Source organism: Gastrolobium bilobum, unplaced genomic scaffold (assembly GCF_033153095.1).
Source record: "Gastrolobium bilobum isolate Gb01-03AN ecotype WA unplaced genomic scaffold, APGP_CSIRO_Gbil_v1 utg1827, whole genome shotgun sequence".
NCBI classification, from domain to species: domain Eukaryota; kingdom Viridiplantae; phylum Streptophyta; class Magnoliopsida; order Fabales; family Fabaceae; genus Gastrolobium; species Gastrolobium bilobum.
Genome location: NW_026898477.1, coordinates 1,707 through 28,528, shown reverse-complemented (window position 1 = coordinate 28,528; position 26,822 = coordinate 1,707). Strand labels below are relative to the sequence as shown.

Below are 26,822 nucleotides of genomic sequence, written 5' to 3'. Positions count from 1 at the left end.
ACAATAAAAAAGAGATAAAATAGCATAATCTTAGGATAAGACCAGATAAAATAAGTATGATATGATGAGGTTAAAATTGTATTTTAAAAATTTATATTATCTTATTTTTAAAAAAAATTAATTATTTTTTAATTTCTGCTTTTTGCAAAAGCAACCAAATATTGGCTAAAAAAACAGTATTCGGTTCTTCCTTTTAGTGATTAACGAACGACGCCAACAAATTTTTTGATCTTTTTTCTCCGTGCATCGCATGAGTACTGTACTAGTATTACAAAAGATAAAAACATTAATTAAGTTCTTAAAAAATAGTTATTTTCCGTTGAATGCCATTGCATTGGGTCTCGAATGCCCTTATTTATATACTCTTATGTTATCTTCCCATGCCAAGCTGCATTCTAACTTCACATCTTTTTTTCTTTTTTTCTTTTTTGGTGGCTTCCTTATTCTGCTTCAACTCTAAAGCTTGTTTTCATTTTTACCAACATGTTTGACAAACTCTTCGGTTGGTCCAAAGCTTCAAAATGGTAACTATAGTATTATGTAAATTGAAAACTCGAGATTATTTTGCATAACAATCATGTATGACTTCAAGATTTATTTATTTATTTTTTTTTTTTGTCTTTGGCTTTACTGTGTTACAGTAAGAAGGCTATCAAAAGCGCAAGGTGCCGGCTCAGGATACTCAAGAACAAGAGGCAGGCAATAGTGAAGCTACATCGAAAAGACTTGGCTGAGCTAATACAGAGTGGCCATGAAGAAACTGCTATTAATAGGGTTTGTATGAATATCATACTCATTTATTGAATTTCAATCTGTTCATGCATGCTTATCTCCCTTTACATCCTGTTTTTTTGTTTTTAGTAAGAGGGGTTTTTCTTTCCGTCGAGTTTGTTGGGAGATGGTTTTCCATGAACAAAGTTGAACAGTTTATCCTACTTAACTGTTTCAGTATATCTTCATTATCTTGTATTAGTTTGCCAAATTCTTCTTGTAAATCTCTACTGATGTCTGATAGTATGTATTTTACAAATACATATATGTCTTGTGTATGCATGTTTAACACTTGTAGATTTTGTGTATACTTCAAAGCCTCGTTAGAGTTGGTGTTGAGGTAGTATTTGTATAGGATTTGCTTGGTTGTAATCTCCATACTGAATCTCCAATGTAAATATAAACATCACTCATATTGATTAATGAATGATATAGCATCAGCCATATAGGGAGAATTGGATGTAAAATACAGTGAAGATAAAGTACTATGCACAAAATCTCAGTAAGACATAGAACTATAATTAACTACAGCTTGAACTAAATTTTAGGTGAAGTCTGAAACTCTATGCTATAGATATGAAAATACGAATCATTCTACCGGGTATTCTAATTTAGTAACTTAACTCATCACATTTTGATAATTTTCTCTGCAGTCCCAAATCTTAGCTATGTATTTTCTCACAATTTCAGGTTGAGCAGCTCTTGGAAGATGAAAGCCTGGCTGCTGCATATGAATTGTTAGATCACTTCTGTGAACTTATCCTTAAGAGACTCTCCTATATCCGAAGGCACAAGTATGAATTGATTTCTACCTATCTAAATCAAATACATTTATTTGGCACCCCTCACCCTTCCCAAAAAATTTTCTGATGGTTCTACTTTCCAAAATCAGGGACTGTCCAAATGATACTACGGAAGCAATTTCTAGCCTTATATTTGCTTCAGCAAGATGTGGGGATCTTCCCGAGCTCCGTGTCATTAGGAAGCTATTTGGACAGCGTTATGGTGAGAGGTTTGCAACTACAGCTGTGGAGCTATTTCCCGGAAATCTTGTAAACAAACAGATACATTTTTTTGTCCCCATAAAGTATAGTTTTGCATTTGATGCAATTCCATATTTGTTAATGATGTATGCATATACATGGAATTTCAAAACCATAGTTAAAAGAGAACCTGTCAGGGAAGTCTGTACCGGATGATCTGAAGTACAGAGTGGTGAATGAAATAGCTAGGGATAACTGCCTCCAACAACAGGTTTTAGTCATAAAATACTACCCTGATTGGCAGCAAGTGCAGGTCATTCTTCTTTACTAGGTTCAATGTAATATTAATGAATTTATAATCTTCTTGTTTACTAGTACCAAATTTATGTTGAATGTTTTTGTACAGGTGAAAGAAGTCAAAGGGTATCAACTAGTGGAAAGTGATGCCGAAATAAGTTACACAAATGAAGGATCTAAAGTCCACCCTTCAGAGGTTGAAGAGATAAAAAGAGATATCACATGTGTTGATTCATCTATTCCCAAACCAAGTGAATCTTCTCTAACTGAATCTAGCTTAGCTAATACTTCTGTCATAGTGTCTTGTGTTCAACATATCCCCCATATATCCTGAGCTGTCCTTTGCAAAAGAAAGTAGTAGAGGTAGACTTTCCTGAGCTACTTTCTTATAGAAATACTAGTCCGCAAATCAAGGGCAAAAGAATGGCTTTAGCATCTTATGCAGAAAGAGTAAGTTTCCCTCCCTATCCTGAAGAAATGGTAGATTATGTTGATGACATTGAGGAATGTCAGTTTTCTTTACCAAAAGATGGTTCCTGCCAAGACCAAATGCTATTTAAGTTCAGATCCTTTGGTCTGTCCATGAGAGAAGAAATTCAATTTGGTTGTGATGAAAGTGATACAGATCAAGATGAATCACAAAGTGATAAATCAAGCATAAGGACCCCCAGAAGGAGAAAAACGGCAACTGAGAGAAGATCAAGAAGGAGATCAGCCTCCCTGGAAAACATATGCATTATGGATATTGAATATATGACATATTATCACAAGCCGTGCTCAAGTCGCTCTGGAAAACATATGCATTATGGATATTGAATATATGACATATTATCACAAGCCGTGCACAAGTCGCTCTGGAAAACATATGCATTATGGATATTGAATATATGACATATTATCACAAGTCGTGCACAAGCCGTGCAGAAGTCGCTCATGATACTCAGTATAGCCTTCACTAGAAAGAATAGCCCAACCAAGTTATGACCAGAAGAGACTGATGCTACATAGTTTCTTAGAAAAGGAAAATATTTCACAGTCATTTCAAAGGGAAGACTGCTCAATGAGAAAAAATTTCAACTTTAAAATGAGCAGCTGCAGTTTGGACCAGCCATGTTACCTTTGCCTTTATGATGATAAAGACTGTTTGGAAGCTCCATCAATGAAGCCAAAGAGAGGAATGAGAGCTACACATGTTCAACAAGGAGTTCTCCTTGATCAATGTTGTCATTGCCAACCCTTTTGGGATGATGAGTTGAACCCGGGAGAAGAATTGATTACTATCCCCTAGAGATTAGATAGGAAGAGTTATAGTGGTGTAGCTGATAATCATGTATTCAACAACCAATGTTGCCATGCTGGTAATGGAAACAATGAAATAAAAGCAGAGATCTCTTCCTCCCCCAATGTTTCCAATCCAAGGACTACTGATTCCTTAACAAGAATAGAAACAGAAGACCGCTACTCAAGGGCCATGACAATGCCCCAAGAGCGACATGGAAACAGCAAAGATAAGATGTTAAGGACATATTCATGTCCTTCTCAACATCCTAATCATGTTCATCTTAAGCTGCCAGACTCTGATGACATAGCTGCCAAGTTCACTACTCTCAAGAGAGAGTACCTGACTGCAATAGAGACCAACAACGAAAGTGGAGAAGGCATATATACAGCATCTGTATGAGATTGATTTTAGATATCATTGAATATTCTTTTAACATTCATCCATGTAATATTCCAATGATTAGTTTTTTTCTTTAGCAGCAATTAATATCGGAAGAATGCACATACCTTTTCTAAATTTTGCTGCTTAGTTCGGCCGCTTAGTACTGCAGCTATGTTTTAGTTCAATTGATGTTAAGTACCAAATACTATAGGTCAAATAGTGAAATTCATAAGAAAAGAAAAAAGATTTTCACGACTCATAATCTACCCTATGAAATCGATGTTACATGAAATGAGTTTTGTTTGAATATAAACTTATGGTTTCGAAGAATAATTAGTTGGTTTAGGGTACAAATGAAAGAAACCTTAAGTTCTTAAAAAGTAGTTATTTTCCGTTAATCAAGTTTCTATATGCTTTTGGGGTTATAGTGATATTGGATGTGCCGACATCGAAGCTTAAAACAACCTGCATTATATATCACTACATAAGAAGAAAAAAAACGTAAAGAAAAGGAAAAAACTTGTATTGGTTTACCAGCCAAGAATTTATTGGATTTACTACATATATAATGTTGCAAATGACTTGAAACTTGAAAAAGGGGTGAGTATCCTCTCAAAATTAATACTCGAGATTGTTTTTTTTTTTTCCATATCAAATGCGGTGCGAATTTTCTTAACAGTCCTCTGAAGTGTAAGAAAAGAAAAAAGATGAGATTCTGACCGAGTGAAGTTAAGCACTTTTAACTGCGACAAAAAAAAAATTAAAATATTATTATTTAAACAACAAATTAAAAACAGTGTATTTTAAAATCAATTTACGGATCTATATTAATCAGTCGCATCCAAAATTGGCTTGATTGGTCGCGCCCCAATTAGTGCATTTGGTGCATGGCCGTGCCCCACCTAGGCGCGACCCAACACCCCTATAAATACCCTTCGCTGCGCAAAAATTTGGCCAATTTTGGATGTTACGGATCTACCTAATCAGAGTTTCTAGACTTCTCTTTGAATTTTGCTTGAGATTTTTGCGCAGCGAAACTCTGCCAATCAAGTAAGTCTTAATATCTGTTTTCTATATTTTTAAATTACAGCAATAAAAATGTTATAATAGTGACCTAGGAGTGAGTTTTCACATCTACAGTTGCGTATGTTATTCTTTGAGTTACTGGGAGTGAGTTTTCACATCTACATGATCTATGATTTGTATTTTTGAAATTTGAATAACTGATTTTGTCCTAACAGCTTAGTTTTACACATTATTGAACTTAAGAAGATCCAGATTCAGAATGCTATCACATGAAAGCTTCATTGACCTTTGTTAGGAGCGAACACCAACTATAATGATTGGGTAGTGTCCTTGGATGAACATCAATATCTAGCATGATAGTTGGTATTTGTATCTACCCGGCTAATGAAATAGATAACTCCCAATGAGAAATCCAATACCTCAAGCCAAAGTTTGATGGTACGAATAAGGGTTGTATGTGTGAGTCATTTGTTTAGTGGATTTTGGGCACAAGTGTGGAGGCTATAGCCATTGTGGTGAGTACTGAGATAAGTCATGAGATGATCCACTCATTCGCTATAGGGGGTCATATATAGATGAAGTGCACTAGAAGATCGTGCACATTGTGGGTAGTTTAGCAAATGATTAATGGTGTCATGCAATGCTTAGTGGGTGGTTATTTATAGTGGATGGAAGTTGAGAGAGAGTGGTGGAGTGAGATGCTTAGCAATGTAGTGGGAGTAGGAAGTGGAGACCATTTAATTGGTCCATAACAATCTTATATCTATTAATAACATTGTGAGTCTTAGTATATACAACTTCATCTTTAACTTTTGAAATATGTTTGAATTTTTTCTGAAACTATGTCTAAATTCTGTCAGCTAAAATTTTAGTTTTATTTATATCCTTAATTACATGATTATTGACGTACTATGCTCGGGAAGTAAGAAACCTATGAAGGTTGCTTCCGAAAAGGTAACATTTTTTTTTTTTTGACAAAAGAAACTGAAAATTGTCTTGATCATTAACGTACTGGTAGCCATGTTTTGAGCCAAATCTAAAGGATCTCTGAATTTGGACGATGAAAAAACCCTAATACTAGCAAGAGAGGGTGGTTTTGCTAAGAATTGGGTTCAAATAGTCCATCTAAAATCAAGTTGATTGTAAAAGTGGTAAAAAAATTTTGTGGTAATATAATCTATCTAACAGTGAAATAAGATTTTTAGAAAGTTAATCAGAATCGTTGGATCAATATAATCTATCTAACAGTGAAACAGACTGATAATGATATTGGTAATAACACTAATTAGTAATAACAATATCATATCTCTAAAATAATACAATAATAAAATTATGTATGGTACTAAACTATGTAGACGCACATAATGTTTAGTTGTTTACAATCTCATTTACTTTTTAATCTCTTTTAATTTTTTTAATTAATATTAAATTAAAATCAAATAAATAACTATAAAATAACATCAAATACCAATGATTTATTTAATTTTAATCCACCATAATAAAACAATTATAAAAAAAATGTTCTAAATATAACCTCCTTAGATTATATAAAATTTCTTTTATATCTTATTTAATTGGTATTAAATAAGTGAGACAATAAGTTTGCGAAAAATTATTAAAAAAAATACAAAATATTAATGGGAGGTTATAGTTACTATCTATTTTTCTTACTATCTCTTTTTATTAAATCTTAACTGGTAATTTTCGTCAATCTAACAGTTGTAATTTATTAGGTCATATTTATTAATTAATTATTAAATTATAACTATTAAATTGATGAAAATCAACGATTAAAATTTAGTAGTAAGAGATAATAAGAAAAAGAGATAATAAGTTTAACTTCTCATAATATTAATATAACAAAATCATGTAAAGATTTAAAAGAGAAAAACAAATATTATATTATAGAGAACTTCTATTAACATTGAATCTGCACGAATTTCAAAGTGATGAATACAAGTTTTTCTCCTTTTATTGTCATTATATGTGAAATTTTTATGTTAAAAAACTTCATGAAATTATCATTTTTACTAAAATCGAGACTTACATGAGCGTAGAAAACCAACAACAACAAAAAAAGTATCAACAAGTTGGTAAACTCAATTAGCATCCACTCAAATGCCTAATTGTAACCCAAAAAAAAAATTGCCTAAAAAGAGTAAAGTATCATTACATGATTAATGAAAATTATTAGAAACAATAATGCTATAGCGACATGCCTGAGTAAACTATGTTTATGTATTTAACTAATTCCAATAAGACCCAAAAGTTCGTGGAATATGTATACATTTTTCCTCATGATTTTTGTTTGAAGCAATGGCATTATAGCTTTCTTATTCATAAAGCAAGCATTTTCTTCCTTTTCTGTGTTCCTTCCAACCAATCGTAATTGATAAAGAAGCAGAGAAGTCGTCTCTAACCAACGTATAAAGAGCAAGAAAAGTTGCTTGATGCAAGATCATTTGCTAAATTTAATTAGTACAATACCCGTTATTATTTATAGGTTTCAGAGGGTCTTTTTTAGTCATTTTCCCGTCTTTTTTTTCTTCTTCTTTTTTTACTTTTATATTTATATATATGGGAGAGTTTATACTTACAACTTATTTTCCTTTATAACTTCTTACAACCAATATCTTAACCATTGATTTCCGTCAATCAACGGTTAGGATTTATTGAGAATTAATAATTATTTAATAAATTTTATTTGCAAAAATCTTAACCGTTGATTGACAGAAATCAACGGTTAAGATATTGGTTGTAAGAGGTTGTAAAGGAAAATAAGTTGTAAGTATAACCTTCCCCTATATATATATATTATTACTATTCTATTTATTTATTTTTATTTTTATGTTTCTTTTTTCAATCTTTTTGTAACTTTCATTTTGATTCATCTATCACCGACCCTAATTAATTTGGGATAAAGGTGTTGTTGATGTTGATGTTGACGTTGAATTAGTACAAGACCACGACGTGAATTTCAAAATTTTCTTGAATTCGTTTAGGGAGTGTTTGGTTCAAGAGTTCTCAAAATTTCCCCATCTAAGTGCATGTAGCAATCTCCATTCTCCTCGTTCGGTAGAAGGATTCCATTACTTTTAGCCATCAAACACAGGTATTTCTGTCAAAATCGAAGAAATGAAAAAAGTGGGTAAAAACAGTGACATTAATACCTCTCTGTGATATATGTTCTAATGGTTTAAAATTTTATAAAAAAGGTTACTTTCGTAGATTTCATCCATTTTCCCATCAAATTTTTATTTTCAACCAAACATACCCTCTGTATATTTAACCCAATTTCCCCACTAATATTATACGGTACCAAACAACTTTTTTTAAACTTTCTTACCAAACTTACTTTCCAACGTTTTTCCTTGTATTTACATTTCTCTAGTAAAAAAAAAATATCTCCTGAACCAAACATCCCCTTAAGGGCTTCCATCTCTACATTTATCTAAATCCTCTTTGAGCTTTTCAATTGTCTTCTCCTTCTCATGTATTATTTCTAAGAGCCTCATATTCTCTTCTTTGAGTGCCTCAAACTGGCAAATTATCCCTGCAATCTGAGCTTCAATGGCCTCATCACTTAACTCAAAGACACTCTCCACAACTCTAATGACACGCCATAAACTCACTACAACCAATAAACCACCACCTTTCCTCTCCACAAAGGCTTCCATAAATAAAGCACCAATGGCCACAACTCCATCCATAACGTACCCTGGATGCTTGAAGAATGAATAGCCTAACCCACTAGCATAGCCATTGTCTTTGCTGAAAGAAGACTAAGAATACCAATTCCCATCCAATGGAAACACAGTTCTTCTACTCTGTTCATTTTTTTCTCACATGAAACTAAAGAGGAAGACAGCTCAAGAATTGTGATGATGAGGTCTACAATGAGCAATGTGATTGAAAACACACGAACCCATGTTGATTCTAAGAAATTGGTCAAAAGGGTACGCCATGGTGCTCTATTGAGATCTTGTTGGCTGGATTTGGTAAAAAGAAATGCTTCATCTTTGTCTTCTCTTCCATGATTTTATTAGAATTTGAATAGATGAATCCAATATTTGCATGGAAAAAGAATTGGAGGGAGTTTGTGTTTGATTGGTTTCTGAGAAAACATGGATGGATTTCAAGCTGTTCATTGATGAGAAATGCAATGTTGCAGATTTGGTGATAAGGTTGCTGGTTTCATAACTTTAATATAAGAGAATGTTAGTTAATTGTGACGTATTGGATATGCAATGCTCGTGAAGTACAAGAAAGCTATGAAGGTTATGCATGTTTAGCTTTAGGGTCACGTTGGACGGCCACATTAATTGTTGTTACTGTTCTCGTCATTGAGAAAGTCTTAACAAATACTACTCAATACCTCGATCCTGCCATTGTATCATATGTAACAAAATCTCATAATGCCAAAGTTTGCATTTTGCATGCAGTTTTGGAGCTACCGGGAACATCTTCTCCCACACATTTACCATATGGAAGATTTAATTCATCTATCTAACATAACTTTGTTCCGAGCCAACCACCTTGTGTTCACTCACAAGGCTCGTGCAACTATCTGCCATATCATTTCTTTCTTGGATTTTAGAAAGAAAGCATACAATTTCATTTTCAATCTTGTTAGTGCTAGTCTATTAAAATCATTCTCTGTCCCATGACTTTGAATATGCTGACATTGCACAACTCCTTAACAATATAAAGGAGAGTAGGTATACTATGTATTTAATTATTTACGGACATAATAGATTAAGAATCTTAATGATCGCCAATACGAACCACTCTTTTGTTACTGTTGATCATAGCTAACCACCATCTACCCACTATTTTTTTATGTTGTTTGTATTGTTCTAAATGATTAAAAGAACCTTATTAAGCTTATTTTAGCTATGTTACTCAAATGGGTAGGGTATACTTAAAAGTATACTGGGATGCAATTTTCTTTTATGATAGGTGTAATTCACTCAAAATATTAGCATTGATTTTTCTTTTTGGGATAAAACAGGGCCAAGGCAAAAAGAAAGAAAACTACATGTTTACCAAAAAACAAAAAAGGAAAATACATGGCACTTACTCTGGGTGTTGTACATAACATCAGGAATTAGACCCCAGTTTAAGACCTTTCGGTGCGCCCCAAATTTCAACCACCAAAGCATTTATCTTCCAATCCTTATTTTAGGAGCTCCTTTTGGTTATTCAAAAAAAAATATGGGATACGGGTGAAGATAATTATAAAAGTGAGGGTAGTATAAAAATATTATTTTTTGTCATATTTGATAAATGATAAATGATATACCGAGTGTTCATGACAACAGGAGTACCAAAATTATTTTGGTATTTTAGAGTGTAAATTGTGACTTCATCCATCCCAATGCGGGTGGATTCCATCTGACATTAATGTTTTGGCATTTATCATTATATGTTGTTTAGATCACCTTGATCTGGTTTGGAGTTACTGATAAAATATTCATAAAAAAGCTCCTTATTCTTCCACGGCCTCATCAGTAGGTAATTGTACTTTATAAAATGGTACCTTTGTACATTTATAATATAATCTAATGTGTATTTAAATGTTCATTTCAGTGTATATCCAAGTGTTTTATTTAATGTGGTGGTTAAAAATTGAAAGAAAATGATATAAATCCGATTTGAGGGTTTTCTAAAATCATACGAGATGTAAAGAGGAGGTAAATCAAAACACCCTTGTTCCCGTGCAGAACTAGGATCCAACCGTAGCTGCTGGATTTTACACCACCAGCATTCTCAAAGTGACGTGGTTGCACACTTTACCTTACGAAATATTACATATTTTAAATGTGTTTACCTTTAAATCAAATATTTATTTATTTGTTAAAAAAATCATTTATAAATAACATTGAGGATATAATTTCTTATGTTGTATGGAATATATTATTTCGTGTAACACATAAAAAAGTAGACGAGATTCACTTTTTTTTTCTCTCTTTTCCTTAGTAAACCATTCTTCTTCTTTTTTTCTCTTTTTTCCTTATTAGATCTCACCTATTTTTTTATATGTCTCGTGATATATGAGAAATTATATTCATTCCTTATACATTCAGATGACATACTCGATAAGACATTATGATATTGATAGATTTAGTGGTGAGGGATTTGATAGTGTATTCAATTCCCACTATTGAATAAAAAACGAAAAATTTCAAAACTTGAATCACTTACCTCAAAATTTTGAATTATATTTATGCCAAATTTCTTTATCACTTACCTCTAACTTATTTTTCCATCCAAAAATAAAGTTAACAAAGTTAATTTTTTTGAAAAATACCTTAACTACGCTTAAAATAAAACAGAAAAAATGAACCATGACTTGTGTCATCTTATCTATCTTCATATTATATGTCGTAGCCTTCTTCTTTGTCATTATAGAGGAAGAGAGAAGATGTAAAATACAACATTAGCTTTTTTATGCTATTTTTTTGTTTTTAAGGGTAACTTTGATATTTTTTTAAAAATTATCTCTATTAACTTTAGTTTTTCGATGGAAAATCAAGTTAGAGCATAAGTGATAAAGAAATTTCTTAGGATATATAATAATCAAAAATTTATGAAGAGAATAAGTGATTGTGAGAAGGTGTTTTTTAAACTTTCCCTAAAAAGAAATAACATACTCGACGACGATCTAAATTCACACAAAATATTAAACCTATGACCTATTCAGAAATAAACAAGACAAATCTGACAATATGATAAGGGCAAAGTGTACTGTTGTGTCATTTTAACATTGTTGTAAAACTCAGTCCGACCCGGAACCCAGTAACCTGATTATTGGACCGGTTCGGGTCAAAGCATTGGACTAGTCAAACATCGACCCGGTCAAAAGCCGGACAAAATCGGTCAAACCCAGTCAAAACCGGAGACCTGGTGACTTGGTCGGGTCATGCATTCTTTTAAAAAAATCAAAAAATCCAAATTGTTTCATCTTATTAGAAAAAAAAATGTAGAACTCATGGTAAAAACTTTTTATAATTTTATTTGCTAGTATACTCTTCTACAATGACATCAAATTTCAGTTTCCAATACTGAAGCAATTTGCGGAATAATAAATTAAGAGAACGTGACATATGTTATTTTAATGTAGTTGAATTTAAAAAACATAAGTTCAATGTCATTGATAGGTATCTTTATGGGGATTCTGAGTTGCAATTTAAATTGACATAGTAATAGCGTGCATTTTTATTTATTTATGCTTCATGTTTTTAGCTTATTTAGTGAACCTTGTTTAATTCATTTTAGATATGAAAAATATAATTGAATTTATATGTTCATATTTATATATTTCTTTACATATCTATATATATTCGGGTCAACCGGTCCGACCAGTGACCCAGTACCCCGATCGGGTCGATGCCCGGGTCGGATTTAATAATACTGCATTTTAAGTGAGAGAAAGAGATAGAAAAAGGGGGGGGAGAGAGAGTGGACAAAAAAAGAGATAAAGATGTGGGTCCCACCTCTTTGAGAGAGTAAAATGATATAAATTGTGTCATTTAAAAGGACAAATATTTTTCCCTTAAGATAATCATAGTTTTTTTTTTTTTTTGATAACAAGATAATCATAGTTTTACATAAGGGTGTTCATCAACAAATCCAAACCGATTCAAACCGCGGTGACCGAACCAAAAAACCGATAACCGAATAAACCGAAAACCGAAAAAACAAAAACTGAAAAAAAATCGCAAATTTTAATTGGATTGGATCGATTTTCGGAGGGGTTGATGAAAACATATCCAATCCAAACCGATCCAATATATTAATTTTTCTCTACTTACTTGAACTTTTTCCCAATCATAGCTCAAAAATTTCTAAACTCAAGACATGTTAACTCATCAACTACACTCAAGAAAAAACCTAATCACATCTCATCAACAAAATTTCATCTGTGTAAAGCTCTATCTCTCATTGCCCCAAAGAAAAATATATTATCGTTTACTGATGCTTTTGTATTTCAAAAAAAAACTTACAAAGTCAATATATACAAAAGATATTATTTTCACAATAATCATGAAACAAATTTTAGGATTTTCAAAAAACTGAAAACCGATCCAATCCAAACCGAAAAAAATTGGATTGAATCGGATCGGATTTGAAAAAATATCCAAATCAAATAGATGATTATACGATCAAACCGAAAGTATTGGATGAGATAATTTTTGCTTCCAGAACTGATCCAATCCAGACCGTGAACAACCCTAATTTTTTTTTTTTTTTTTTTTTTTTGTAAATGAACAACCCTAGTTTTACAAACCTAGAATAGTGTAGTCGGCAGACTACAAGGAACCGAAGACTTGATAATCATAGTTTACAAATTAACCTTGAATACTGTGATTGGCAGAATAGAAGGAACCCTAGACTTATTTTAATAAATAAATAAAAATTGGATCTTATAATCAGATATATGTAGCTCTGATATCAAATGAAGAATATAATCTTTAATCATTAGTTAAACTCAAGAGCATGAATGAAAAAATGTTAATGCATGAAGGACTAGTATAATTTTAAATATGTGAAGAGTTATTGTTAAAAATTATATTATGTTTCATTGATTGAGAAAATTATATTAGGTTTTACTTTTTTTTATTAATATCATTGCATTTCTTTGTTATTTTCTTATTGACTCTTGTAATTTTGAATGTTTGTTTAAAATTCATATGATTTTTTAAAATTTTATAAATCCATATTATCCTTTCAAATCTTATAAATTCTATTAAAATCCTTTAAAATCCAATCTTATGAAATCTTGATTCTAAAAAATGTCTTTTAAAAAAGTTTTTAAAGTCCGTCTAATTCTAAATATTCTTTTTAAATGTATAAGTTTTTTATTTCAAAAAAATCTTTCAAAATCCTAATTCAATACCGCCCTTAATTATTTTTTGGATGAAAAATCAAGTTAGAGGATAAGTGATAAAGAAATTTCAAGTTATGATATAATAAGTAAAAATTTATGAAGAGAATAAGTGATTATGAGAAGGTATTTTTTAAATTTTCCCTAAAAAAAATGGCATACTCGAAGACGATCTAAATTCACACAAAATGACATACTCGATGACGATCTAAACAAAAATGACATACTCGATGACCTGCTCAGAAATGGACAAGACAAATCCGACAATAAGATAATCATATTTTTACAAACCTTGAATACTGTGGTCGGCAGACTACAAGGAACCGAAGACTTGTATTCACTATCTGGCCTTATATAATACTAATAACCATTAGGGATTCGTACATATAAACTAAATATAGTGGAATCTGATTTGGGATAAAGGGTAGTGAAAGCACATCACAACGCTGCAATGGCAAAAGTGGGTAGAATGAAGCTGGGATCACAAGGCTTGGAGGTGTCCTTGCAGGGTCTTGGCTGCATGGGCATGTCTGATGCCTATGGCCCTCCTAAGCCAGAACCTGACATGATTGCTCTTATTCACCATGCCATAGAAAGTGGTGTCACATTTCTTGACACCTCTGACGTCTATGGCCCTCACACCAACGAAATCCTTCTTGGAAAGGTTCTGACTTTAAGTTTGATTCGGCTACCCTTTTCGGTTTTCTTTTTATTCTTATGTCTTGTTTGATATGATAATTCTGGGTTTGTATTATGTTACAATTTGCTTTGACCTGTGCTTTGAGCATGCATATGATCATATGATATGATGAAGTGTGCATGTATGAAATTGTGGGACAGGCTTTGAAGGGAGGGGTGAGAGAGAAGGCTGAATTAGCTACAAAGTTTGGAGGCTCTTTTCCTGAAGGGAAATTGGAGATCCGTGGTGATCCAGCATATGTGAGAGCTGCTTGTGAGGGAAGCTTGAAGAGACTTGATATCGATTGCATTGATCTCTATTACCAACATCGTGTTGATACTCGTGTGCCAATTGAAGTCACGGTTCGATCCTTTCTCTATTCTTTGGTTTTGTCTTTTGAGTTTTGACTCTCTTCTTTTCTTTATATATCAACATATTTGGCACCTTCTTGTTAACAAATGTGGTTGTGTTCCTGGGTTCTGGAGATTCTGAAAAAGTTCGATTTGGTAATGTTTTCAGTAACTTGAACAGAGTACTATGAAGCTTATAGTTTACTCAGGAAATTAGATATTTTCCCTGACATATTGATTGGAACTTGGAACACTGTTTAAACTTGATGCTGATTCTTCCCTGTTTTACACTTTCGAAATTTTAATTGGATTAATGTTTTTCATATTTTATATCTTACACGTATGTAAAAGCGTATGAGATCTACCTGAGGCTAGGTGAATTATGAGATTTTTTTTCCCCGTGCTAAATGTTTTGCTAGAATTATTCTTTTTCATATATATATATATATATAGGGGAGAGTTATATTTACAAATTTTTTATTTACAAATTGCACTATGTTCTCTTGAGAGAACATTATAGTACACTATGTTCTCCCGGGAGTACATAGTGTAATTTTCAAAAATTTATAAACAGATTCTTCCCCATATATATATATGCTAGATTTTTGTGAATCTAAACTGCTAGAAAAATATTATGGCATGTGATGAACACAATGTGAATACTCATTCTACACAATTTGCCGTAAGATTTTGGGTTGTAACATGGTATCGGACCCATTTAACGTGGTTGGCCTCGCTTAGCCCATCCATGGTGGTCCCCTACCACAGACTCCCCCTGAACCCGCCTGATTGTGGTATCAGAGCCGAATTGTGCTCAAGCTAGCCTGATGATTGGCTAGGAGACGGATTGAGTACTTGAAGAGGAGTGAGAAAAAGAAAATATGAGCACCACACACTTTTATGTGTATGTAGGAGATAAATTATTTATCTCCTATAATATGCGAAACATTATTCCCAAAATATTGATCGGAACACTCTTTATAACTCAAGTTGATTTTTCCTTGCTTTACAGTTACTGTGAAATTTTATATTGGAGTATAACTAGACAATGTATGATGACTTCAACTTTTCCTTTTTCTTCTGTTGTAAGATTGGAGAGCTTAAAAAACTTGTTGAGGAGGGAAAAATAAAATATATTGGTATGTCTGAGGCCTCAGCTTCAACAATCAGAAGAGCACATGCAGTTCATCCAATAACAGCTGTGCAGTTGGAGTGGTCGCTATGGACAAGAGATGTGGAGGAAGAAATAGTTCCAACTTGCAGGTGTGATTTAATTTACAAACATTATGTTTTGCTTTCCAACATTTCTCTTTCGTAGGACTTCCATAAAACTGAAATGATAATGATGTAAGGTCTAACATTATGACTTTTAAAATTTCCTTCTCAGGGAACTTGGTATTGGAATCGTTGCATATAGTCCTCTTGGGCGAGGATTCTTTTCATCAGGAACAAAGTTAATGGAGAATTTGTCACAGGATGACTTCCGGCAGGTTTGTGGAAAAGCATGATATTGAGATTTCCATAAAACATTTCTTTTCAAAGAGTTGGCATTGATTTATTCTGTTAGGCTTTAGTACAAAAAATGCTTATTAACATCAAAGCTGGTCATAGGTTTTTCCCTGTTACATTCGAGGCTGCATTCTTCCTATGAACTTACTGTCCTTTCACTTCCCATAATTAACCTTTTCGTCCTAAATTGAGATCTGGACTTTTAGGAGATACTGAATGGCCAAACAAAAATTTAAAAGAAAAAAATAAGAATATGAATGAAGACATTGGATTGCTTGAAGAGAAGGAAAAGATGATATATCTTTCGTCACATGGATCCTTTGCTTCAGGCATACATAATTTTCTCTGCAGTACATTGGGTTTTGGCTTAACACATAATATTATGGGATGAGAATTTTATATGATCAGACTGCACAATAGTGTGACCAAAGTAAAGAAATTTTTTTGAAAACCTTTGAAATATATAATAATACATATGATTTTATAAGATGCTATGGCCTATTGTTGCTTCCCTAGATCCAGGTTTTGGGAATTTTCCTACCTGAAATTATGTATCTTACTGTTTATGGGAATCAGGGAAATTGTCTTATTATCTTTTTAAATGTTCATCATTGGTACCTAGATATAATCTTATGTGTATGTTTTTAAATCTTTTGTAGTCTCTGCCTAGATTTCAACCTGAAAACCTGGAGCACAATAAGACTATATTTGAGAGGGTTAATGAACTTGCTGCAAAGAAGGGATGTACTCCATCTCAGCTTGCGTTGGCCTGGGTTCATCACCAAGGAAAAGACGTGTGCCCTATACCTGGAACAACAAAAATTGAGAACTTCAATCAAAATATTGGGGCTTTGTCTGTCAAATTAACACCAGAAGAAATGGCAGAACTTGAGTCCTTTGTTGCTGAAGATGCTGTTAAGGGTGATAGATACGGAGATGGTATACCTACATGGAAGGAATCTGATACTCCACCACTTTCTTCTTGGAAAGATGCACAATGAAGTGCATTGCTTAATGCTTATACTAGTGTACCTTAAGTATTTGCTGCTGCTAGGCAAGAGGGGCATGCCTACCCTTTTGAAAGGAATTTGGCTGAATAAACCTTTCTAGTTTCTAGCAGTTGATGTGTCTTTTTAAGTGGTTTGGATTCTCTTGCAGATATCTTCTTATGTGTATGTGTATGTCTAAATAAACAAAGACAAGCATGTGAAAATGCTATGGCATGACTTTTACTACTAAGTGTCGTGATTATTGCATTGGCAAATTAGCTTAAGTAATACATCTTAATTTTCAGTTGCATATGCTATTCTTTGAGTGTACTGGGAGTGAGTTTTCACATCTACATGATCTATGGATTTGTATTTTTGAAAATCTGAATAACTGATTTTGTCAAAACAGTTTTTTTTTTTTTTTTTTTTTTGGTAAGTAGTTTTCAGTTTTACACATTATTATGCTTAAGAAGATCCAGATTCAGAATGCTATCACATTAAAGCTTTATTGACCTTGTTCAGAGTGAACACCAACTATAATAATTAAGTAGGGGTCTTAACGGGTCGAGCCGAGCCGAGCTTTGGTTTTAAAAGGTTAAGTTTATGTTTAAACAAGTCAGTCTGATCAAGCCTGTTACTTGTTATGAATATAATTATCGGCATGTGGACTGACTTATTTATAAAAAATGAAAACCTTGTTTAGCCTGTTTAAAAAAAATAAGACAACAAAAATTTATTAAAACAGAATCTACAATCAACAACACTAGTAATTTCATAAATTCAATGTATATCCAAACAACATAATATAGAACAAAATCATTCAAAACGTCTGTTTAACCAATAAAATGGAGTGAAATAGATTGAGGAGAGAGAGACGGCTATTACAAATAGTATAAAAAATATAAAATAAAAATAAAAATTAATATACTAGGTCAGCCTACGAGGCTCTAAAATCGAGCTTTTGAATTAAAACGTGAGGCCCTTTTTATTAAACGAGCTTTTATACAAGTTCAAGCCTAGTTCCAACAACCAATTTTAGGCATAAAAGTTTATGCCTTCACGAGTCGAGCCAAAGGCCACTGGTTCGTTTATCTTCCTTATGATTAAGGGATGTATGTGTGAGTCATTTGCTTAGTTGATAGGATGTGGCACAAGTGTGTGAGCATTGAGATGATCCACTGATTAGCTGTAGGGGGGGGTCAGATATAGATGAAGTGTACTAGAAGATTGTGCACATGGTGGTATATAGACGCACTTAAAAGTTACAATCTCATTTCTTTTATAAATATTTAATCTCTTTTAATTTTTTTTAAAATTATTATTAGATTAAAATCAAATAAATAGCTATAAAATAATATCAAATACGAATGGTTTATTTAATTTTAATCCATCAATCATAAAAACAATTATAAGAAAAAAAATGTTCTAAATATAACCTCCTTCGATTATATAAAATTTCTCTTTTATCTCTTCTTTAATAGGTATTAAATAAGTGAGACTATCAAGTTTGTGGGAAATTATTAAAAAAATAAATACAAAATATTATTATAACAAAATCATGTAAAGATTTAAACTAAGATATCCATTTCACTCTAATCAACTTCTATTAACATTGAACTGCACGAATTCCAAAGTGATGAATACAAGCTTTTCTCCTTTTATTGTCATTATATGTGAAATTTTTATGCTAAAAAACTTCATGAAATTATCACTTTTACTAATATTGAAACTTACATAAGCGTAGAAAAAAAAAGTATCAACTAGTTTGTAATCTCAATTAGCATCGACTCAAATGCCTAAGAGTAATATTGTACTCAAAACAAAAAAAATGCGTCAGAGTAAAGTATCATTACATGATTAATGAAAATTATTAGAAAGAATAATGCTATAGAAATGCTTAAGGGGAGGGGATGTTTGGTAGAGGAAAAAAAACCTCGGGAATATTATCAAAAAAATTATTTGGTAAGACAAAAATTTTGAATTAATTTTTTTGATGCAATGTTTGGTTGTATTAAATTTTTCCTTGCCATGAGAATCCTATAATACTCCCATGAGACGGTATTCTTATATGGTATTCTCAGAAAATTCTACACACAATAAAATTTGGAAAAAATCAAATACCCAAAAAAAATTTAGAAATCTCATACCAAACGTGAGTAAATAAAATTACCATCATTAGTTTTTCAGAAAGTCCTAAAAAAAACCTTTTACCAAAGAGCGAGAAAACTATGTTTATGGATTTAACTAATTCCAATGAGACCCAAAAGTTCGTGGAATATGTATACATTTTTCCTCATGATTTTTGTTTACAACAATGGCACTAGCTGTCTTATTCATAAAGCATACATTTTCTTCCTTTTATCTGTTCCTTCAATTCCAACCAATCGTAATTGATCAAGAAGCAGAGAAGTCTTCTCTAACCAACGTATAAAGAGCAAGAAAAGATGCTTGATGCAAGATCATTTGCTAAATTAAATTAGTACAAGACCACGATGTGAATTTCAAAATTTTCTTGAATTCATTTAAGGGCTTCCATCTCTACATTTATCTAAATCAGTCTTGTCCTTCTCATGTATTATTTATGAGAGCCTCATATTCTCTTCTTTGAGTGCCTCAAACTGGCAAATTATCCCTGCAATCTGAGCTTCAATGGCCTCATCACTTAACTCAAAGACACTCTCCACAACTCTAATGACACGCCATAAACTCACTACAACCAATAAACCACCACATTTCCTCTCCACAAAGGCTTCCAAAAAATAAAGCCCCAATGGCCACAACTCCATCCATAACTTACCCTGGATGCTTGAAGAATGAATAGCCTAACCCCACTAGCGTAGCCATTGTCTTTGTTGAAAGAAGACTAAGAATACCAATTCCCATCCAATGGAAACACAGCTCTTCTACTCTGTTCATTTTTTTCTCACATGAAACTAAAGAGGAAGATAGCTCAAGAATTGTGATGATGAGGTCTACAATGAGCAATGAGATTGAGAACAGACGAACCCATGTTGATTCTAGGAAATTGGTCAAAAGGGTACGCCATGGTGCTCTATTGAGATCTTGTTGGCTGGATTTGGTAAAAAGAAGCAACCATCTTTGTCTTCTCTTCCATGATTTTATTAGACTTTGAATAGATGAATCCAATATTTGCATGGAAAAAAAATTGGTGGGAGTTTGTGTTTGATTGGTTTCTGAGAAAACATTGATGGATTTCAAGCTGTTCATTGATGAGAAGTGAAAAGTTGCAGATTTGGTGATAAGTACGTTGCTGGTTTTATAACTTTAATATAAGAGAATGTTAGTTAATTGTGACGTATTGGATATGCTATGTTCGTGAAGTACAAGAAAGCTATGAAGGTTATGCATGTTTAGCTTTAGGGTAACGTTGGACGGCCACATTAATTGCTGTTACGGTTCTCGTCATCGAGAAAGTCTTAACAAATACTCAATACCTCTGTCCTGCTATTGTATCATATATAACAAAATCTCATCATGCCGAAGTTTGCAGGCAAAAATTCCGTACTAGTGTTAATTTGCAAAAGTATCTCCACGTTGAAACACATCTGTAAAGATTGACGAGAGTAGAGCAGTCAAACACGTAGGGTTGACTGACGTGACTAGTCCCGCCACATACAACGACGTGATCAGCAGCCACATAGGATCCAACTCACGTGTCTGCATGAATCCCGCCAGCTGCTCTGACTTATTTGAGTCCCGCCATATCAGTTGGCGAGACTATGCCACGTGTACAAAACCTCCGCCAGGTAATGTGACGTGTTCCAGCCACGTGTACCTACTCCCGCCACCTTGGGTGACGGTTTACGTTGTCCTTCTACATCCCCCACGCGATACTCGTGGGGTAGCGTCCCGTACACTACAAAATTAATCTCGCCACTGACACTTACGGAAATATCTGCCTGGTTATATATAGGGTCTTCCGGTGTTACTTAGTATGAGACATTTTGAAAGTTCGGGATGTTTGCTATTTTTGTATATGATTTTGACTGACGGGTTCTTTACTTCTAGTAATTTTGTTTGTATCAGTGGCTTTGCTTGTAATGTTAAAATTTTGTTGTATCACCTTGCTGTAATGTCGTAATTTTTTTTGTATGAGTTGCTGTAATGCATATTTAATGTTTTTTATTTACTTTTTTTTAATCTCTACTTTCATCAGATCTCCTTTTGTGTTATTTGCATAAATACACAGTACAATGGAACAATATCGGTCTTTTGTATATTATAATGGTTCTAAAATTAACAGTGTAGGCGGGTTGAGATTCGAAGGGGAAAAAAGAGCAATGTATATTGTCTGAGGCTTGTCCATTGAAGATCTACTTCAGAAGATTCGTCAGAAGTTGAAGTTGCAACAAAATCAGGTAATTTCTTCAGTCACGGGTCGAGTCCCATGTGGAAATCAAAAATATGCAGGTTTAGAAATAACTGATGATGAGGACATTGACATTTTTCTTGGAACATTTGTCCAAAACTCTACTACGTCTCAATTTGTTGAGTTATATGTCGATATTGAGACATCAGACGACATGTCAATACCGACACGTGGGTTGGACCTTAACAGTCAGACACAAATGCTGTCATCATCGGAACCCCAGCCCACACAATCAACTATTGCAAGTGGAGATGAAAGCGACTATATGGTAGATGTTGAACCTGACAATGAAGAGGAAGAGGAAGATGAAGACACTCTACTGGAAAATGACCATGATCAGAATGATAGTGATGGAGGTGATGATGAACATCATGATAATCCCATAACACAGGAGACTGTTATCCCTACGTCCAATAATGCGGTTATTCCACCATCATCAGGTTAGCCATTGAACGTCTTGTATCGTCTTGTATGATTAATTTTTTATATAATCACTTTAATATTTGCCAAATTTGTTTTTGTATTTTTTTGTAGATATGACACCATTTTGGGATGACATCCCACACTATGAGGCTGTTAATTTTGATTATCCGAACGAAGACATACTGGATGTTGAAGGCTTAGGTCGTGGTCCGTGGACAAGAGGAGACGAAATGTATGTGAAACAAGAGTTCCGGTCAAAGAGCGATGTTCAAGCTGCTATAAAACATTACTGCATAAATGAGCATCAAGAAGGTGTAGTGGTTGAAAGTACAACCACGAAGTTGTCTATGAAATGCCATAAGCATGAAGAAGGCTGCAATTGGCGAGTAAGGGCAATTAAACCGAAGAATAGCAACAGCTGGGTAGTCAGTAAATGGGTTGGAAAACATTCTTGTGTCAGCACAACCCTTTCTCAAGATCACAAACAACTTGATTCACATTTTATATCTGAGGCCATTCTAGGTACTATACATTGTTGAAGTTTTCGTACTGGGACAATTTATGAGTTTATCATGTGAAGGCCGATATTATTACTAATTACAAATATGCTCTATATCTGTATGCAGACATGGTGAAGGCTTCGCCGTCGGTGGCCGTTATCTTGATACAAGAACGGGTTACTGCCCTTTTTGGATATAATGTTTCTTACAGGAAGGCGTGGATGGGAAAGCAGAAAGCAATTGCTAAGATTTACGGAGATTGGGACGAGTCATACGCGTTCCTGCCAAGATGGTTCGCACACATGTTGAATTTTTCTCCGGGGTCAGTTTACCATATTCAACATGGACCGTGTGTCATGAATGGACAAGTTATTACTGGGTCCAGGGTTTTTCAACGTGTTTTCTGAACTTTCGGTCAATGTCGGGAGGCGTTTAAATGGTGTAAACCAGTCATACAGGTCGATGGTACGCATCTGTACGGTAAATATAAAGGGATATTATTTATCGCCACAGCGCAAGATGGAAACAATGAGGTCTTGCCAATTGCATTTGCGGTCGTTGAAAGTGAAACAAAAGATGCATGGGAATATTTTTTGGCATCCATCCGAATGCATGTAACCAATAAGACTGGTATAAGCCTTATTTCGGATCGACACAAAAGCATTTTATCAGCAGTGGCCAATCCAGACATTGGATGGCAACCTCCTAATGCATACCATGTGTTTTGCCTTCGTCATGTAGGGAGCAATTTTAATACACGATTCAAGGATCAATACATGAAGGGTTTTCTAAAGAAGCTAGGTTATATATACAAACTAGTTACATGAAATGTTGTATATCCTTTGTCGATTGGGTGTTGTATATCCTTTGTCGATTGGGTCCGTTTGTATATTATAGTGTGTTTTTTCTTGCAGGATATATTGCAAATAAAGATACTTTGATGCTGCGTATGCCGAGTTCTGCAGCATTAGTCCAGAGGTCGCTGCGTGGATTGAGGCTGTTCCAAAAGAGAAATGGACTCGGAGTTACGACGAATGTGGACGAAGATATGGTCACATGACAACTAACTTGTCTGAATCAGTGAACAGGGTTTTCAAGGGAGCGAGGAACATGCCAATAACTTCTTTGGTAAAATGCACATATAGTCGACTTGCACGTTACTTTTTTAAAAGAGGGTGTAAAGCACAGACAGATGTTGAGATTGGAAAGCGTTTCTCAAAAACTATTTCAGAAGCGATGACAAAGAACAGTGAGAGGGCTACATCGATGCGTGTTCGGGAGTATAACGTGGCGCGCACCTCATTTGAAGTCGATGACCAAGGAGATACATTTTGGGTTAACCTCAATGATGGGAAATGCCAATGTGGTAAGTTTCAAGCATTCAAAATTCCGTGTAGCCATGTTATTGCATCATGTAAGAAGGTAGCCCTTGATGTTGAGCAATACGTGGATCCGGTGTTCTCTGTAAACTCCATTATGCGTGTCTACTCTTCTCCATTTCTGCCGATTGGTAGTGAAGATGGAATTCCCCCACATCCCGGACCAAAGCTTGTTCCTGATGTCTCAATGATGCGTGGACAGGGGCGTCCTAAATCTACACGTATTCGCAATGAAATGGACGAACTTGAGGACCAAACAAGTTCTAGCCAAACTAAATGCAGTATATGTAAGATGGCCGGACATAATAGGCGTGCATGTCCTACAAGACGCGTATCAAATTAATGTGTTGTAATGTTGGCAATATTTTATTATAAAATCGTGCTTTGAGTTTATGAAACTACTTAACCACTGACACCCATGACAACGTAATAGTAACCAGGAAACGGGCGAAATTCGGACAGCATAACAACAGAAAAATGGACAATCCAGGGAATCGCATCCCACACTTTAAAACCTAGTGTACCTGAAATACAGAAAATAACAGTCTAAATACATTTCAACCATGTCCATATTGGAAATATCGTTTCCCACATAAAAGCAGTCTACCGAACTAAAGATGAAACCACACATGAACCAAAGAAATCAGTGATATATAGTAATGCATAAGTACAGTCATCCATAAACACATCTCAAATGCATAGATAGGGATTCACATGCTATGATGGTGGAGTATAAGTAGGCCATGGTCTGGAACGTGCATCACGTTCAGGGTTCCTGCGAATGACACCACCCACTCTCTCTGCATCAGGATCGTGCCTAATATCGAAATCCTCTGCTGCTGCCTGTAGAAAATCGTCCTGCGTGTCCTGGGTGTCCTGTCCTGACTGATGTTGACTGCGAGACGAACGCGATGTTTCCCCATGACCGTACCCTCCTGCAGCGACACTACTACACTGGCCCCCGTGATACGCACCGAATGCTGACAATCCATGTACCGGCTGATAGCCACTTAACCCTGCCAATGTTGGAGGTCGCGCACTCTGATCAAACTGGGTGCTCATCCACTGATATGAGGCAGGAAACTGTGTTTGAGAAGGTGGAGGCAAGTGAGGATCTAAACCAAATGACATATGCATAGGCATCTGTACGGGCAACTGCATAGGCATATGTGGAGACATGTGTGTCGACATCTGCGTCGACATCTCTGTGGGCATCTGCCTATGCATCTCTGTGGGCATCTGGCTAGGCATCTGTGGGCATCTGGTAGGCATCTGGAAACCACTCAATAGGAGTAAATGCCATAGTGGGCCACATGGGTGGTCTATAAACACCAACGGCTCGTGGCCCACCTGCTGGGATGTCATATGACTGGTGCTCAATGCGTGGTCGTCGACGAAAAATGCCCCTACCCTCCTTCGCATGAGGTGGTACATTTATCTCTGGATCAGGTACCTCAGCTAATAGCCCGGATGGTGCAATTGGGCCAGGCTCTGCAACACGGCCGAATTCTCCCTCTGCACGCAGTAACTGCTCACACACCTCTTGCACCTGACGTTCATCGCGCTGAGCACTCATCTGGGGAGTTTGCATCCACCATATCCACTCTACTCCATCAACCTGTGTCACGAAACATAGTGATTTATTAAATTTAACATGACTACACAATACCATTAATCAAAATTACAAAACTACGATTGCAAGAACAAGCACATATACGTACAACATGGCCTAATTTTGCGACCTGCCTCGTCATGAACCGTCGAGTGTGACTGAAGTACCAGGTCATGTACTCAGAGTTTGGGGACATGATACCCTCCCAGGCTTCGCCTGTCTCAATACGCTCATGTCTAGTGTTCCACAAATGTATGTGGGGGGCCATCTTCGCTTCCCAATTTTCAGTGATCTTACCACGTAACGTAAGATCATGTGCACCTCTCAACCGACCAGCAGGTCTAGGGATGTGTTGATGCATGCCAAATTGCCGCATGCAACGGTCAGGCTGGTGCATCTCGACAATGTGGAAGGCGAGTACAGGTGTAACAGCCCTCCACAAGTTCTGCATGTGAGGATTTGCCCCGAGAAACTCATAGCCAACCTCCTTATATGGCTCCCAGACAACCTATAAGAAGCAAATATTTGTAAGCCACAGAACACGATATAATAGGATGGAAATAAAAACCAACAAAATTAATCATTCGTACCGTGTTTCTTCCCATTTGATCAAGCTCAATCCGATAATCCTTCAGGTGAAATTGGTGTCGCCGCGATACGACATTGTTAAACCTATAAAACATAATACAACAAACCACACAAATGAATGATAGGCAAATGATACAAAAAAATTTAAAATGATGGTGAAAACAATTGTTATAGTGTACCGTCGTCCATAGTGATCGGTTGGGTCACTTGGTAGGGGAATAGGCGGTGCTATGGTAGGAAATCTGCTCCACGCCCATATCTGCAACAACAACGTACATCCCCCAATATCACTGGCCCCTGAAGATGTTGCCTGACATAGTTCACGAAAAAGTACTGCGAGTACCGCAGATCCCCAACTATACATACTGGTATCCTCAAAGTCCCCATCTAATAATTGAATGTACCGACAAGCGACTACTGAACTTGACTTGTCACACAGCAAAAAACCTCCGAAGAGACGCATAAGATAGGCACGAGTGTACCTAATTTGTCCCTCGTGTGTAGCTGAATGCGCAGCCCATTGACCCCAATGTTGAGTCAACCAACCCATCTTAAGGTTCCCATGTTGTAAATCAGCTGCAAGTGGAGATATTCCCATGTACTGCGTGATTACGTCCGCCCAGTTCCCATGGGTGTAGCCAGAAACCACCCGACCCTCAGTGCGTAAACCTAAAATGGCCTCAACATCCTGTAAAGTGACAGTCATCTCTCCAACAGGCATGTGAAATGTGTGAGTCTCTGGCCGCCACCTCTCAACCAGTGCAGTAATCAGCCTA

The 26,822-nt window shown here is 35.0% G+C and overlaps 3 protein-coding genes and 1 pseudogene across 4 annotated transcripts; 2 read left to right on the top strand and 2 right to left on the bottom strand.

Annotated features, from left to right (window-relative positions):
• The first annotated feature begins 483 nt into the window (after positions 1–483).
• On the top strand, positions 484–3,716 carry LOC133316637 (uncharacterized). Its single transcript, XM_061518420.1, has 6 exons — positions 484–524; positions 642–774; positions 1,438–1,565; positions 1,664–1,847; positions 1,933–2,025; positions 2,161–3,716. The coding sequence occupies exons 1-6, from the start codon at positions 484–486 to the stop codon at positions 2,383–2,385; spliced, it is 804 nt and encodes a 267-aa protein (XP_061374404.1). The 3' UTR covers positions 2,386–3,716.
• A 4,449-nt stretch (positions 3,717–8,165) lies between these two features.
• LOC133316636 (uncharacterized) lies at positions 8,166–9,129 on the bottom strand. Its single transcript, XM_061518419.1, has 2 exons — positions 9,116–9,129; positions 8,166–8,511 (listed from the first exon to the last, which is right to left on the bottom strand). Exons 1-2 carry the CDS (start codon positions 9,127–9,129, stop codon positions 8,166–8,168), a joined length of 360 nt encoding a protein of 119 aa, XP_061374403.1.
• A 4,807-nt stretch (positions 9,130–13,936) lies between these two features.
• Positions 13,937–17,427, top strand: LOC133316619 (probable aldo-keto reductase 2). Of its 2 annotated transcripts, none has more exons than XM_061518396.1 (5): positions 13,937–14,291; positions 14,468–14,668; positions 15,747–15,919; positions 16,044–16,094; positions 16,824–17,427. In XM_061518396.1, the coding sequence occupies exons 1-5, from the start codon at positions 14,079–14,081 to the stop codon at positions 17,164–17,166; spliced, it is 981 nt and encodes a 326-aa protein (XP_061374380.1). In that variant the 5' UTR covers positions 13,937–14,078; the 3' UTR covers positions 17,167–17,427. The 2 variants fall into 2 exon arrangements, with proteins under 2 accessions (XP_061374380.1, XP_061374379.1); XM_061518395.1 differs by having other exon boundaries at positions 13,952–14,291; positions 16,044–16,146; positions 16,825–17,421.
• A 2,306-nt stretch (positions 17,428–19,733) lies between these two features.
• On the bottom strand, positions 19,734–20,310 carry LOC133316635 (uncharacterized; annotated as a pseudogene).
• Positions 20,311–26,822: the final 6,512 nt, after the last annotated feature.